The 16,961-nt window shown below is 38.4% G+C and overlaps 1 protein-coding gene across 1 annotated transcript in view; it reads left to right on the forward strand.

Moving 5' to 3' along the window:
* Positions 1–16,961, forward strand: part of TRPC7 (transient receptor potential cation channel subfamily C member 7) — a 262,244-nt gene that overhangs the window by 155,061 nt on the left and 90,222 nt on the right. The window contains exon 5 of the mRNA XM_043980053.1: positions 13,695–13,911. Coding sequence (XP_043835988.1) covers positions 13,695–13,911 — 217 coding nt within the window. The remainder of the gene's footprint in view (positions 1–13,694; positions 13,912–16,961) is intronic.

Consider the following 16,961-nt stretch of genomic DNA (forward strand, 5'->3'; position numbering starts at 1 on the left):
TCAGGTTCTAAAATAACTATCATATCTACTTAAAAGATCATGAAAAATGGGAAAGACATCAAAAAGGTATCAAAAGATTGGAGATAGGTATGCTACCCCAATTTTCAAAAAGTAAAAGAAGAGAGTCTATAAACTCTAAGCCAATAAGTTTGGCTTTAATTATTAGGAAAATTCTTATTTTAAAATTTTTTGGGGGGGGGATTAGGTAATTGGGGTCAAATAACTTTTCCAGGGTCACACAGCTAGTAAGTGTCATGTCTGAGGCCAGATGTGAATTCAGGTCCTTCTGAATCCAGGGCCAGTGATTTATCAACTGTGCCACCTAGTTTACCTTAAATGTGTGTGTGTGTGTGTGTGTGTGTGTGTGTGTGTTTGTATTAGGGAAATTCTTGAAAGGGTTCTTAAAGAGATGTTTAGTAGCTATCTAGAAAGGATTCTGTAATTACAAAGAGCTAGCATGTCTTTACCAAGACAGATCATTCAAAAAAACCTCTTAATTTCCTTTTTTTTGGGGGGGGGTGAGGCAATTGGGGTTAAGTGAATTACCCAAGGTCACACAGCTAGTAAGTGTTAAGTGCCTGAGGCTGGATTTGAACTCGAGTCCTCCTGACTCCAGGGCCGGTGCTCTATCCACTGTGCCACCTAGCTGCCCCTTGATTTCCTTTTTTTGACAGGATTACTAAACTAGTAGATGAGGGAGAGAATGTAGATATAGGTTAACTAGATTTTAGCAAAGCTTTTTATAAATATTTTATAATATTCTTCAGGAAAAAACAAAGGTCAAACTATAATGCATTCAGATGAAGCCCAAACCCTTTGGACCATGATTAGACTCAAAGATTAGTTGTTTATAGTTCAATATTAATTTGTCAGGAGGTCTCCAATGGAATACCTTGGGTATCCACTTGGGCTTTTGCTGTCTAACATTTTTATCCATGATTTGGACTAAGGTATAGATGGTGTGTTCATAAAATTTTTAGGTGACACAAAGGTGAGAGGGTTAAACAACATACTATATGACTAAAGTCAGGACCCAAAAGAATTTTGACACACCAAAGCATGGAGATAAATCTAATAGGATGCAAAATCCTATACTTGGGTTCAAAAAAATCATCTCCATAAATATAAGGGGATAGACAGGAGTTGATGTGAAAAAGATCTGGGGGTTTTGGTGGTCCTCAAGCCCAATAAGAGAGGCTTAATGTGGCAGCCAAAAAAAAAAAAAAGCTAAGGCAATCAGAGGCTGCACTAGGAGGGGCATAGTTTCCTGGAACAGAAGTAGGATAATCTGTTCTCTACCCTTCACACTGTTAATGAAAATTAATAGCTAAATGTTAAAGAATATTAATAATCTGAAATGTAACTAGAAGAAGACAACCAGGATAGTGAAACGTTTTGAGTTCCTTATGTATGAAGATTATTTTAAAGAACTGGACATGTTTATGCTGAAGAAAAGAAGAATAAGCACAAACATGCTAGTTTTGTTGAAGGTTTTGAAGGGATATCACATGGAAAGAGAATTAAATTTTTTTCTATTTGACTCTGAAGGACAAAACTAGATGTAATGGGTAGAAGTCACAAAAAAGACCAGTTAAGATTTGATGTTGGGGCAGCTAGGTGGCACAGTGGATAGAATCCAGGGCACCAGCCCTGGATTCAAGAGGACCTGAGTTCAAATCCGGCCTGAGACATTTGATACTTACTGGCTGTGTGACCCTGGGCAAGTCACTTAACCCCAATTGCCTCACCCAAAAAAAAAAGAAAAAAAAAGATTTGATGTCAAGAAAAACACTTGCTAACAATAAGGACTGTTCAGAAGTGGAATGTATTGGGATGAGCTCCCCTTCTTTGGATATCTTCAAGCAGAGGCTAGACAACCACTTGTCAAGGATCTTATAGGGTGTGGGTTGATCTAGAAGACACCTGGATTAAGACACCAAGTCTTAAATTGTTCGATTCTTCGATTCTTTGTGCTGATTGTAGGACTGAGCTTTTTTTATTTTATTTTTTATTTTTGGTGAGGCAATTGGGGTTAAGTGACTTGCCCAGGGTCACACAGCTAGTAAGTGTTAAGTCTGAGGCCAGATTTGAACTCATGTCCTCCTGACTCCAGGGCCAGTGCTCAAACCACTGCCCCATCTACCTGCCCCTTGGACTGAGCTTTTTGTCAAATATAACCAACTCTGTCATAACAACCAGCTGTTGGTGGCATTACTCATTGAGAAGAAACATTTCTTCATTAAAGGGAAAGGCAAGATAATGCAGGGGATCCAAACACAAATAGAATATTCATATGCAGACTGGAAACAATTCTTTGCAAATTTCCCAACCTTGCTGCTGGAATAGCACTCACTTCAATTCTCTGGCTCTCATTCAAAATGATGAGCTAAGACAAGACAATCTTTAAGGTTCTTTCCAGCTCTGCGGGTGTGTGAACCTACAATCTGCAGACTAGCTCATTGTGCCCGTGTTTCTTTTGTCCATCTAATAACTTGTTAACTTGTTGAGGGCATCTGTCTCCATTAAGAGCTAATGGATCATCAAAACGATTTTTGGAGAACTTGACAAGATGAACCATTATGCTTATGCTTGTTATTCTATTCCCAAGTTAAAATGAATATTATTTGTTTTAAGATACAAGTTTGTTGATTATTGGTATATGCTTAGTGAAATAGAGACATGACACACTTAGTTATGATAAAAATGATAAAATAAAATAATATATGTAAAGGGATAGAGACCAGACCTGTGACTTCATTGGTACAGAGAGCACTTATCTGGGCAGTATAGTTGGTAGAGCACTAGGCTTGGCGTCAAGAAGACCTGAGTTCAAATTCAGCCTCAAACACTAACTGTGTCTTATCTGTGTGATCTAAGCAAGTCACTTAACCTCTGTCTGCCTCCATTTCCTCAACTATAAAATGAGGATAATAAAATCATCTATCTCCTAGGATTATTATGAGGATCAAATGAAATATTTATGGGGGCAGCTTGGTGGCACAGTGGATAAAGCACCAGCCCTGGATTCAGCAGGACCTGAGTTCAAATCCACCCTCGGACATTTGACACTTACTAGGCATGTGACCCTGGGCAAGTCACTTAACCCTCATTACCCTGCAAAAAAGAAAAAGAAAAAGAAAAGAAATATTTATAAAGCATTTAGCACAGTGCCTAGCACATAGGTACTTAATAAATGCTTGTTTCCTTCCTTCCTTCTTTCTGTCCGTCTTTCCATCCTTTGCAATAACCAAAGGTTATAGACACCATCTCTGTAACTTATAGTCTTTTTTTGTTTGTTTGTTTTTGTTCTTGTTTTTTGTGGGGCAATGAGGGTTAAGTGACTTTCCCAGGGTCACACAGTTTGTAATTGTCAAGTGTCTGAGGTCAGATTTAAACTCAGGTCCTCCTGAATCCAGGGTTGGTGCTTTATCCACTGCACCACCTAGCTGCCCCCTGTAACTTATAGTCTTAAAGAGTTACCTAAAGCACTGAATAATTAAGCGACTTGCCCTGGATAATACAACCAGTCCATATCAGAGGCAGGACTTGAACCTAAGACTTTCTCATTTCAAGAATACAGTAATTTTAAAGCATTATGTAAATATTACCTATTATGATTATTATTCTATATGTGCAGATGTGCATCTGTCTTCAAACATATGACAATGGAAGTATTCTATGTAGATAATATTAGCTTTATTTTGCTTTATTTTCTTCATTATCTATGTCAATCAGGTTACATAGCCCAACATAAAGGAAATCTGGATGACATGAAAAAGCAATTTTCTGTCCTTATCCATAGGTTTGTATTCTGGGAGGATCTTTCTTCCACACTTCCTTATGATTTATGTACTCTTTATAAAAAGAATCAGATGCCAAATATTTTTAAATTATATATTATTCAGCTGCTCTATATTACTTAATATTGAATTCAAATTTATAATCTTGGCTCTTTGATTTTTCATGTTAGTTACTAAAAGGAATCTTTCTCATTGGACCACATATAGATCCAGAACTTAAAGGCACCATAGAGTTCATCTGGTCCAAACTTCCTCCTTTTACAGATGAAAAAAATGAGGCTCAAAGAGGGGAAGAAATCTACCCAAACAAGTCCTCTTCATAGGAGACATTGGCTTTTTCTCTTAACTTTTATTTTTTAATCATCCTGCAAAATTAGTCCTAGAATTACCTATAAAAGACTAGAAACCATTCCAGAGGCTTGTTTTCCATCTGTGAAGTGAGTAGTCTATCAAAGGGTGGCAACCACTTAGCTATTCTCACTTGGAGAAATATCAAAGTATAAAAACACATGATTTTCCAGCAGAGGAGGCACATTGGCCTTGTGCTCTGTGAAAAGCTGTCCTTGGCTGAGGCAAGCTGAGATGATGGAAAGCAGGTATCCTTCACTGGTTTTGGTCTGCTGAACAGCTGAGAGGAATAAAAGCCTCCATGGACAGGGGTTCCCTATCCCCTCCCACCACCTCCAAATCCCACTTATCATCAGAAACAAAGCTGAGCAGGTTCAAACAAATGAATACTCGGAAGCTTTCAGAGAAGGTCAGTAAATGAGGGCAAATGACTTCAGGAAGTCAGAACTACAAGGGACCCCAGAATTCAACTTGTCCTTTGGGGGTATGTTATTGTTGTTGTTTATGTTTTAATGGGGCTTCACTCACCTGCAGAAAAGGTAAATGAATATGAGATTATGGACATACAAAGACCTATATACATATGTGATTTATATACATATGTGTATGTGTTTGTATAGTTTCTCCTGCAGGTGAGAGGCATTGTGGAATAGGAGAAAGAAGTGGTCTCAAAGTTAATATGAACTGGACTGAATCCCTCCTCTGACACATACTGACTGTGATGCTGGACAAGTCATATAACCTCAGAATGTGGGATTCTGGGCAAGTCATTTAACCTTGGAGTACTCTATACAATTCTCTAAGACTACAGATTGCAAAGGTAGCAAACTGCATTGGTAGAGGGAGTTTCCTCACCTGGAAATTCTCTAATAATGAAATCAGAACTGCAATCCATTTTCCCTCTTCATAGGCATAATCAATCATACTTATAAACTAGTCACAGGACTTGTTAAGAAAAATCAGTAAACAACATTGGAAGCTAATCTGTTGCCTTTAAAGTAGATTACTAGTCTATTACAGTGGCAGTTAAATGACTTGGAGAAATATCAAAGTATTGCCTCCCCTAGCCCCCCCCCCAAAAAAAAAACCACACAAATGGAGAACACATTGGGATCTCTTTGAAGGGATGTCTGGCTGGACATCCTGGAACTGAACTGACTTAAAAGAAGGGTTCATCTATGTCTATACAGCATGGTGTCTTGAATCATGTGCTAGCTACAGAGTCAAGAAGGGGCTTGAATTGTCTCAGACACATATAAGTTTTCCAGCCCTAAGCAATCCTTTTAAACACTTCTGATCCTGTTTTCTCATCTGTAAAATGGGGGTCTATACCCTTCAATAAGGTCAGTAGAAGGATCAATAGACCCTTTAGGTCTATTGTGAGAACTGAATGAGATAATAACATAAAGTATTTTATAAACCTTAAAATATTATATATTTATATAACATTATTTAAATTTTACTTAAAATATTTAAATATTAAGCTGCTATTATTTTGTATGGCAACATGTGTTGTAAGGCAAAGAGCCCTGAATTTGAAGTCAGTGAACTTGAGCTTGAAGCCCATTTCCCACATTTATTATGTGTTTTGGGTCCTTAACTTCTTTGATTTGGGGTTTTCTCATCTGTAAACTGGGGATGATAAACCTTTCATGACCCACCTCAGAGAGCTGTTATGAGAAAAATGCTTTGAAACTTTAAATATGTCAAAACTTCAAGGATTTATGATTTTGTCAGTGTGGGTACCCCCACAGCCAGCATGGATTGTACTATTTCTGTGACTCTAAGGCAGTTTTTATGAGTTGCTATGCCTCAAAAATTTATTACCCTTCAGGCAACATTGTGATTGGTTATAAGACCTCTGAAATTAGCTCAGCTAGTCTTCAGACTCAAAACATAGTATCCATCACTCTGTATTCAAAAGTTTTGCAGTTAGAAAGGGCCTTACATAGTTTATGAACCGATGACAGAGATTTTAAGAGGGCAAGCCCATCTCTGTGCCCTAATGAGGCATCATGGCTGAACTTAAATAATAAGTGGAATGGGACAGCAGAGGCTGGGGGATTGGGGTGAAGGCATTCAAAGGAAGGAGAAAGCAGTAACAACAGGAAGAATCAGAGGCTAGTACCTGCACTGAGCCTTCAAGGAAGACAAAACCTCTGAGAGACAGAGATAAGGAGAGGGTGCACCTCAGGCATGAAAGACAACCTGCATAAATTTACTAAGGTCAGAGATTAAATGTCAAGATTTAGAACTGAGAACATTTACTGGTCCCTGGGAAGGAATTGGTAGAAAGGGAGAAATTAAAGCTAAGAGAAAAAAGAAGGATCCCTGAGGAAACAAGAGGGAATGGAAGCAAAGACATGATTAGAGAGGCTGGCCTTGGCCTCCTCTTTGTCAGAGACCAGAGTAAGGGAAGAGAGGTGTTGAGATGTGTAATAAGGTGAACAAGTAAAGTAGGAAACAAGTTTTCTGTTGGGAGGGGAGTATTGTGGTTGGGGGTTAGAGACTTGAGAAGAAAGGAAAATGTTTGAAAGCTGCGGGGGGACTTGAATGGGGAGTCATTCAAGGAAGAATAAAAGATTTTCTGTGTCATTAGTAAGAGCCTAGTTGAAATTAGAAATAATGAAAAGATAGCTAGATAGATAGATAGATAGATAGATAGATAGATAGATAGATAGATAGATAGATAGATAGATAGATAGATAGACAGATGATAGATGACAGATGGATGAATGAATGAATAGAAATTAAAGATCATAAATTCTTGTAAAACTTACTCCAGTGGAATTCAGGGGTAGAGAAGGTAGATACAGAATGAAGAATCAGCAGAGCATGAGCTCCAGAAGGATGGGGGCCAAAGATTCAAGGGTAGAAGACAGAGTAGAAGTGAATTAATTGGGGCAGCTAGATGGCGCAGTGGATAAAGCACTGGCCCTGGATTCAGGAGTACCTGAGTTCAAATCCAGCCTCAGACACTTAACACTAACTAGCTGTGTGACCTTGGGCAAATCACTTAACCCCAATTGCCTCAAAAAAAAAAAAAGAAGTGAATTAATCAGCTCTAGGGTCAAGATTTTGAAGGGAAAAAAGTGAGTCCTGATCAAGGATAATGGATAGGAAGAACAGAGTGGGATAGCGTGGCTAAAGATTGCCTAGAAGATGAAGAATTACATTTAGGAGTGAGCACAGAAAATAAGGAATGTTTAGAAGTTATGATTAAAGAGGGAAATTTCAAAGTAATAAAATGAGGTATCTTGGTTATGGGTGAGAGTGAGATCAAAGGTTTGACAAATCCCTATAGGGCCCCAAGTTGGATTGAAGATGTGTTTCCTGGAAGTTGAAAAAGTTGATGTATAGGGAATATGGAGCATATGAAGGGTGATCATATATTATCTTCCCCAAGTATGAGGGCAAGTACTGAGGTGAAAAAGAAAACCACAAGCTAGGTCCTAAAATTCTGGAAAAAGGAAAGTGTTACCTAGGGGCCAGGAGACTATACCAGCAATAATCTCAGCTGAATAATAAATAAAATAGAGTTAACCTCAAAGGTTGCTGAGTGGTGGCACTACAGCTAATATCCCACAGTGGCAGCATGGCAATTCCTGATTCAAAATACTGAAGAGGCATTTGTGGAGAGATTAGGCATCCCTGGGCAAGTTACTTAAGTCCTAAATTCCCTTAGGCAACCCTTAAAGACTATGTTGTTAAAGCAACCTGATTTGGTAGAGGGAATTTTCTCACCCGGGAGTTTCCTATGCCAATGAAATTGAAGAGCTACTCCGTATATAGGATATGTATACATTTATTCATGTGTATGTATGTATATTTATATTGGTAATATATAAATAACCATATATGTGGATGGATGGATAGATGGATGGATGGATGGATGTCAGACATGGGCATCATAAGTACGAGCTAAATACAAGACGGCAAATTTGTCACAGATCACGTGGAAAATGACCTCTAATACTAGAATTTAAGGGAAAAAAACCTTCACATTCATCACTTCAGTTCAATTTATAAAAGGATGTATTAAGTACAGGTGCTTATGAGAGACAGAAGATAATTCTTCTTTTGGATAAATAAGGAAGCAGTGTGATTTGTCCAAAAGTTTCAAAGGGAACCCTCTTAAAAAGGAGGTCTGGAAGGGAACTTAGTGGTTATCAAGAACAACCGCCTCATTTTATAATTGAGGCAAGTTGTCCAAGGTCATATGTGTAGTATGTAGTACATAGCAGAGCAGCAATTCAAATGCAAGGTTTCTGCCCCCATATTTAGCCCTTTCCTTACTATACCATGAAATGGTATATCTTCTCATAGCTAATGGTAGTATTTGTGTTTTTGTCATTTTGCATAAAACATATTTAATCTAGTTTATGATTGGTTTTTGTGGCACCTTTCCTTTACTAGACCCTACCTACTTGTTTTTGTTTGTTTGTTTGTTTGTTTTTTGCGGGGCAATGGGGGTTAAGTGACTTGCCCAGGGTCACACAGCTAGTAAGTGTCAAGTGTCTGAGGCCGGATTTGAACCCAGGTACTCCTGAATCTAGGGCCAGTGCTTTATCCACTGAGCCACCTAGCCACCCCCGACCCTGCCTACTTGTTATTTTCACAATCACTAAACCTGTTTTCTATTAGCTATGTGTGACCCAAGTATATAGGACAGTTGCCTTGTCTTACTGGTTTCTTAGGAAGATCAGTTTTGCTGTATAATTAGACTATGAACCAGGGACTCTTTACTTTCTCTAAGCTGTGTTCAGTTTCTGGCAGACCCAGTTCCTAAACCTTCCCAAGACTGCAATTTCTATTATTAGCCTTAATGATAGTCTGGACTCAGTTGCTCAGTTACCAGTCAACTTCCTCTCTTTAGCTTGTGTCATCTGGTGGCCTGATGTCAAATGGAAGAATTCTTTTAAAGTATAATTACTGTTTTCCTGAGTCAAATAGGAATTTATTTCCTGTTGTGAAGGAGCAGTGAAGAGAGTCAGTGATTACTTTTCATTTAACTTTTGCAAAGTTTTATCAACTTTGGGCTTTATACAACAGACCCATTTATAATTCCAAGAAGAGAAACAGTCCAGATGTGGAGTAAAGTTAGGTTTCCATCCCCAAGAGCTGGATGCGAAATTGAGCCTGGGATGGTCCAACAAATGATATTTAGGACAAATTAGAGATTTTTCCCAGGAGTTGTTACACATTTAAAAGAATTTACAAAGTTATTTAATATTAGGAAGAAAAAACCAGTAAGCTAAAGAAAAAGGATGCAACAACAGCTTTAATTCCTAAAATTGTTTCTCAATGGAAATGTGGGTGCACAAGAATCTTAAAAATTAGAGGCAATCTTATTCTTATTTCCTACTCAGTTCTTCCAACATTGCCCTACTGAATTCACATTATCATTGCAGCTTAATGCACAGTGTCACGTTAAAGTCACTTATATCAGTAAAGGCATGAGAGTGGAAGTGGTGGCATGAAAGTGGAAGTGGTGGAGACCATAGGTAAGAGGTGAAGAATACTACTTATGGTTCTAGTCACTTCATTTTAAGAGGAACATTGGCAATCCGGAGCTAGTCCAGAAAATACTCAGGCATCTCAAAAACATTAAATCTAAGGATAAATAGAAGCAACCAAGGATGTTTAGCCTGGAGAAGACTTAGGAGAAATGCAATAGCTGTATTCCAATATTTGAAGGATTAATTACACTTATCTTGCTTGGTTCTAAACAACAAAATGAGAACCAATGTGTGGAAGTGAGAGGGAGGGAGATATGAACTTAATTGAATAATAACTATTGTTATTTTCTATATGGAGTTTTTAAGACATATCTTGACTTCATAACAACACTGTGAGTAAACAGTGAAGATAGTATTATTGCCCTTTCATAGATGAAGAAACTAAGGATTAGAAAACTAAGGGTGTTTGAGTCAGTATTCAAGCTCAGGTCTGATTTCAAACCTATTGCTCTATCCAATATGCTACATTCCCCTCCCACAACCCCATCCTCACTATGAAGAACTCTAAATGATTAATGTTTTCCAACAGTAGACTAGACTGGACTGCCTCAAGAAAAAGTGAGATCCCATTGGGATCATAGGATCATATATTTAAAGCTGGAAGGAACCTCAAAGGTCATTAAGTTCAATCCCCTTTTCTTTATGAAGAAACTTGGGTGCAGTGTAAGTGACTTGCCTAAAGTCACAGAGTTATTAAACATCAGAGATGAGATTTGCCTCTAGAATTAGTGCTTTTTTCAATAATTTTCACTATGATTCTCAAGATATTTTTGTACTCAAATCATTTCTATGTAAATGTGTGACTTTCACCTCCCCTACTGCTGGGTATAATGTTCAACAGGCAATAAACAATAAATGTTAATTATATTATCTTGTGTAAATAATATCAACATTTCTATTTAAAACATTTTCAATTGTGCATGTCTGTTTGCTGGCTAAAAAACTCTCAATTCCTCATTTTAGTCATTTAGTATCAAATTGAGAGTCGAGTAAATCACAGAAACCCCTTCCTTCTTCTGGGTGTCTCATGTAAATGTTGGAGTAGCTAGGCAATTCAGTGGATAGAGTGCTGGCTCTAGAGTCAGGAAAACTCATCTTCCTGAGTTCAAATCTGGCCTCAGACACTTATGAGCTTTGTGATCCTGGGCAAGTCACTTAAATCTATCTGTTTGCTCAGTTTCCTCATATGTAAAATGAGCTGGAGAATGAAATGGCAAACTTCTCCAGTATCTCTGCCAAGAAAACTCCAAATGGGGTTACAAAGAGTCAGACATGACTGAAATGACTGAACAAAAACATGGAAATATTCATTTCTTTCATAAAAAATTGGCAAATATTAACCTCTTTAGCTGGTATTTCAGAAATCATACTTGCCTCAGAACACAAGGCAGGAGGACTTAACTGAATTTCTCCCAGAATCATCCCATCCCTTCATGTCTTGTAAACAGTTCTTCTAGGTCTTCTGTAGGCAAGACCAGAAATTCAGGTAAAATTGAAAGATGAAAATAAGCACAATTTCCCCTAGTTTGGGTACTTTCTTAGTTTAGCATTCTAATTATAATCAATCATGTTGTGCTAATAACTACAGTAATTAAAGTAGATAATTACCATACTGAAGCATATTAAAATAGCATTTATCAACCCATCTGTTTTATAAATGTTATATTGGACATACTCTTAATTAGAAGAATTTTACGTAAAGAGACCCCTATTATTGATTCATTTATGAACCCATAATCTGTAACCCATGTATATATTCTACTCCTGGGACTGAAAGTCTGAATGAATCAATCAATTAGTAACCATTTATTAGACTTCTACCATGTGCCAAGTATTGTTCTAAGGGCTGAAGATGCACAGTCAAAAGTTAAATAAATTATCCCTTCCTTCAAGTAGCATTTCTATTAAGGGAGAGACAGACACAGAGACAGAGAGAGACAGAGACAGAGATTTTGAGAGAGAGAGAGAGAGAGAGAATATATATATATATATATATATATATATATATATATATATATATATATATATATATATGCAAGGTACTTTGAGAGGGAAGGAAAGCCCTGATGAAGTTAGTGACACCAGATAAGCTTTGAAGGAATCTAGTAATACTAAAAGGTGATGTTGAAGGAGAAATGGAATGTTGGAAGAATGTCAAGGCGGCCAATTTGGCTGGACCATAGGGTCATGAAGTGGGGTAATCTATTGCAGTGCTGGAAAGGTAGTTTGGAGCAAGGTTGTGAAGTCCTTGAAGGCCAAACAGGAATCTGTAGAAGAATGAATGGGATACAGGAAACCCAGTGTGTATGTACCTCAAGTGAACTTCAATCAATCTAGCAAGGAGTGTTTATTAATCACCTACAAAGAACTTCCAAATATGCTTCAGAAATATTTTCCTATTTGGCCTAATTATTTTTCATCTGCTCAGCCAAATGAGAGATAAAGAATAAGAGCTTTACAATCTGGCTCCAACCTAGCCTTCTAGGTTGATTTGTTTCCCTTCACTCATTTTGTGTTCCACGCAAAAGGGCCTCCTTTTTGTTCCTGACCTTGGCATTCCCAAGAGACTAGTAGATACAAGTAGGCACTTAAATGCTTAGTGTCCTGGATTATATTGGAACTGAAGAGCACTGAGAAAGAATTGTCAGGAAAACCAAATGAAGTGAGGTCATTTAACAATATGTCCATCAATAAGGATTATTACTCATAGCCAGCAAAGTACTTTGTTGTTGTTCAGTCTTTTTTTTTCAGTCATGTTGACTCTTCATGACCCCATTTGTGTTCTTCTTGGCAAAAATACTAGAGTGTTTTGACCTTTCCTTTTCCAACTCATTGTACATATGAGGAAACTGAGGTAAACAGAGTTAAGCGACTTGCCCAGGGTCACACAGCTAGTAAGTGTCTGAAGCCAAATTTGAACTCAGGAAGATGAGTCTTCCTGACTCCAGGCCTGGTACTTTATCTACTGTGCCACCAAGCTGCCCTAGAAAGGTAGTATCCCTGCTCTTTCTTAAAATTATATACTTGTAGAATGTCAGAGCTGGAAGGTCACTTGGGAATTATCTCATATAACCTCCTCCTTTTAAAGATAGATAAACTGAAGCCCAGAGAGAAGAAGGAAGAGTCTGGAATCTTTTAGATTATTTCAAAGCAATAATAATGCAAAAAGACCCAATAGAGTCTCCAAGATTCAAAATTATTTTTTAAATTATTAAATTATACCAAAAATATAAAATAATTTATTTTATATTATTTCAGTTAGTAAATAATGTTAAAACTCAATAGCTGCAACTAGTACCAGGCAACTAGGAATTTACTCTCAAATGTCAACATTTAGAAGCTATTAGCAATATTTGAACTCCATCAACAGAAATAACTATGCTTTGAAACTAATTAGTAAGAATAATTAGAACAATTAGAAATCTATCACATGAAATGCTTTATCCCCAAACTGTGTCTGTGCCACAGATAAGCTCCTGATCATGCCCTTTTGTGTTCTCTAACATCAGCTTCAAGGGAGCTTGGCCTGTCTCTCTTACCCACCCCAGCCCTGGGGGGAAGAGGGTCTCAGGCTCTGTTCCCAAATGGAACCTTGAGTCTCAAGATTTACGATCTCTAATGAAGGAGTCCCCTCAAACCCCAATCTCTATCCCAGGTTCTAAAAGTTCTAGTTAAGGCTTGGTTTATTCTATCAAGTCTGCTATTGTAGGAGGGGTAGGGAAATTTAGGTCTGTGGACCTGAATAAAACACATAGAAGTGATTTGAAAATATATTTTAAATCCCTTTCCTTCAGCAATCCCACAAAGCCTTCTGAAATAGAAAAGGATCAGGCCTGTCAAAAATATATCATCCTATTATCTGAAAATGGACATGGGAAGATGTCATGGGATGTATTTTCAGTCTGTAGCTTTTAATACATTGTCCAAACTGGATTATCCTCTGATTGAGCTTTTTGTGAAAGAAAAGTGCCAGAGGGAAAGGGAGCCCCCAAGTTAATCATCTGTCTTGTTCATATTTTATTTGCAGTTAGGACGGACCCTGAGGAGCCCTTTCATGAAGTTTGTGGCCCATGCAGTCTCTTTCACAATCTTCCTGGGATTGTTAGTTCTGAATGCGTCAGACCGGTTTGAAGGCGTTAAAACCCTCCCCAATGAGACCACCACGGATTATCCAAAACAAATCTTTAGAGTAAAAACCACCCAGTTCTCATGGACAGAAATGCTTATCATGAAGTGGGTTTTAGGTAAGAAAGCAACTCCATCTTCTATTCTATCCTCCACTCTTGGGCATGCAGCTTTGCCAGGGGACATTCTTCAACTAGACTAAAGGAAAAGGCAGGAAGGTATCTCTTTCCATGGGAGAGAGTTTACAACATAACCATCCTAAACATGATTATTAAAGATAATAGCAGATATAGATATATATATATAGCATGCATACATACGTGTATATATGTGTGTATGTATATATTCTCCAGTCTCCAGACCATTAATAGAGATGGCAGGAGTAAGCAAGATAAAAATGTATTAATGTCAAGTCCCTGCCTTCAAGTAACTTACAATTTCTTTGGGAAAATAAAGATAATGTATTTGAAGGTAGTACTAGACAGAATAATGCAGTATGTAATTATGTGCTAAGTGTATAAATAATGCATCAAAATGTATTAAATTATACACTAAGTGCTAAACTATGTGACAGAGACTGATTGCTGCAAGAAGATGTTCGTGGGGCCAATTAACAAAATCATGATGCCTGTGTAAAAATCAATAACATCTCCAGGCAATGTATAACTAATGTCAAAGATGACTAATGTCAAAGCAAGTGGTCCGAGAGAGTACCTGAGAGAGGTTTCACCGAGTGATGATCTGGGGCAGTGGGAGCAGAATCGGGGCTAAATAGAGGGTAGTGTCTGAATAGGTTTAGAGAGTTGAGAGGTCACCCCAGTCAGGATGAGAGCTATTAAGAGAGGCAGCATCTCTACTGCAGATAGGTCAAACTCAAATAGAAATAGGGGCTACTAATTCATACATAAGGACCCTGTGGGCCATACATTGATTTAGTTTTAAATTGTAATGTTACCTATGTTTTATTGTATTTTAACTTATTTTATTAAAGATTTCCCAATTGCATTTTAATCTGGTTCAGGCATGACAGGGAGTGGTGTGGACTATGTGTTTACCACCTCTGCTCTAAATTTGGGATCAGGAGGGCTTAGGCTTAAATCAGGTCTCAGTCATTTACTACCAACCCTCAGCAAATCAATTATCCTCTCTGTGTTTGTCTCCTCCTCTTTGAAATGAGGAAATTGGATTCAAAGATCTCCAAAGTGGGGCAGCTAGGTGGTGCAGTGGATAAAGCGCCACCCTTGGATTCAGGAGGACCTGAGTTCAAACCCAGCCTCTGACACTTGACCCTTACTAGCTGTATGACCCTGGGCAAGTCACTTAACCCTCATTGCCCTGCAAAAAATCTCTAAAGTGCCTTCCATATTTAAATCCTTGATTTTATAAAGAAAGGCTCTGCAGCAGGAAAGATCATAGATTTTAGAGCTAGTTGGTACCTTAGAAACCATTTATTCCAATTATCCCCATTTTACGCATGAGGAAACTGAGGCCCAGAGAAGTTTAAATTAATCACTGGGATTCAGCATATATCTTCTTGACTATAAATCCAGTGTTCATTCCACTATAACATATGTGCACATAGTCAATGATAGGAAAGGAAGGACATTTTGGTCTGACTTGAGGGAAGATTCTGGGGATGGGAATAGTGAAATATAAGACTTAAGGAAAAGAGAGGCAATGTGGTGAAATGAATGGGGTCCTAGGGTTGGAGCAAGGAAGACTTGTGTTCAAATCCTGCCTCTGAAAACACCAGGTATCCATCTCGAGTATCCTGATTTTGGCAATGTCTGGAGAGGGCATGACAAATACAGCACTACCCTATTTTATTTGATTTTCACAATTGTAGAAGTTATCCATAATCCACAACCCCTAGTAGTAACAGTTATAACCTGTGCCCCAGTGGGCACAGCTCTCTATACTTAGGTCAGGTTTGACCTTGGGCGCAGGCCTATCTCCAAAAGTGTCTTTCTGGTTTGTTTTGCTAGGTCATTACAGATGTTCCCAGTATCTAGTAAGCATAACGGAGTATTAATTTTGGATAGAGGATGGCCATTGTAATCACTCCACAGAAAGTATAAAATACAGACACATATAGATGGTGTGTATGTATAATATATATATATGTGTGTGTATAAATATAGATATTATATATAATCCCTATTATGGTAGCTTACTAATAGTCTTCCCTCTCTAGTGAATACCAACTCCCAACCACTTCCCAGTGTTCTAAAACTCAGCACCATGGAAGCACCCTTTGGTTAAGACTCTCCTTTAAAGGAAAATGAACTTGGAGTTGCTTAGAGAGGCAATTCCCTGACATCCCGGTGAATCCCATTTTCACCCCAAATATAGATTCCTGCCTCCAGCTTTTTGATACTACCCTGTCCAAATAACTCATAACTGATAACCAAGTCCAGTTCACCATTTTGCCACCTAGTCTCTTATTGGTCTTCCAACTCCAGGGACTTCACAAATGATCCTCTTTCCCCTTCCAGCAAAGGTTGTGTTGCCTAGGTGCTCCTCCTTTTCTCATTAGAAGGTTGACTGTGTGCTGAAACATGGAAGATATACATAGAAAAGTCAGACAGTCCTTGATCCCAAGGAGCTCCTAGTCTAATTAGGAGAGACACCACCCATACGATCCAGTGGTTCTGGGGGTTCCGTGACAGGGCAGATGGTAAGGCCAGTGGACCTCCTCATTACTGAAAGGATTTATAGTTCATGACTCCCCTGCTCATTGGGCAGCCATGTCTACCCTGAATCAAGTGACTGCATGGACCTCTCCTGTCACTCTGGTGAAGGAGGAAACATGTTTATGGATTGAAGTAGGGAGAGGGTGCACCAGGCTCCTTCCTAGGATGTGAGGATGGGAAAGAGATAGAGTCCTCCAGCCAGAAAGGGAAATCATCCCAGGAAGGGCAAGAAGTTGGGCAGAAGGAGAGCTCTTGCTGGGAATAGACTGGGCTGGCAGAAAAGTCTCCCTGTGGTCTGTTCCTCTCAGCCTTCCAGTGCTGTATTGATCCATGCATTATGAAAAGTCAGAGGAATCGAGCACAAATATCAGCTCTGCAGTTTACAACCTGCTGGAACTAAGGAAATCAAGTTTCTTCTCTGAACCTCAGTTTCCACATTGATTTTACTGGTCCTCTACACCAGCACCAGTAGCACA

This window comes from Dromiciops gliroides, chromosome 2 (genome assembly GCF_019393635.1).
Source record: "Dromiciops gliroides isolate mDroGli1 chromosome 2, mDroGli1.pri, whole genome shotgun sequence".
Classification (NCBI taxonomy): Eukaryota; Metazoa; Chordata; class Mammalia; order Microbiotheria; family Microbiotheriidae; genus Dromiciops; species Dromiciops gliroides.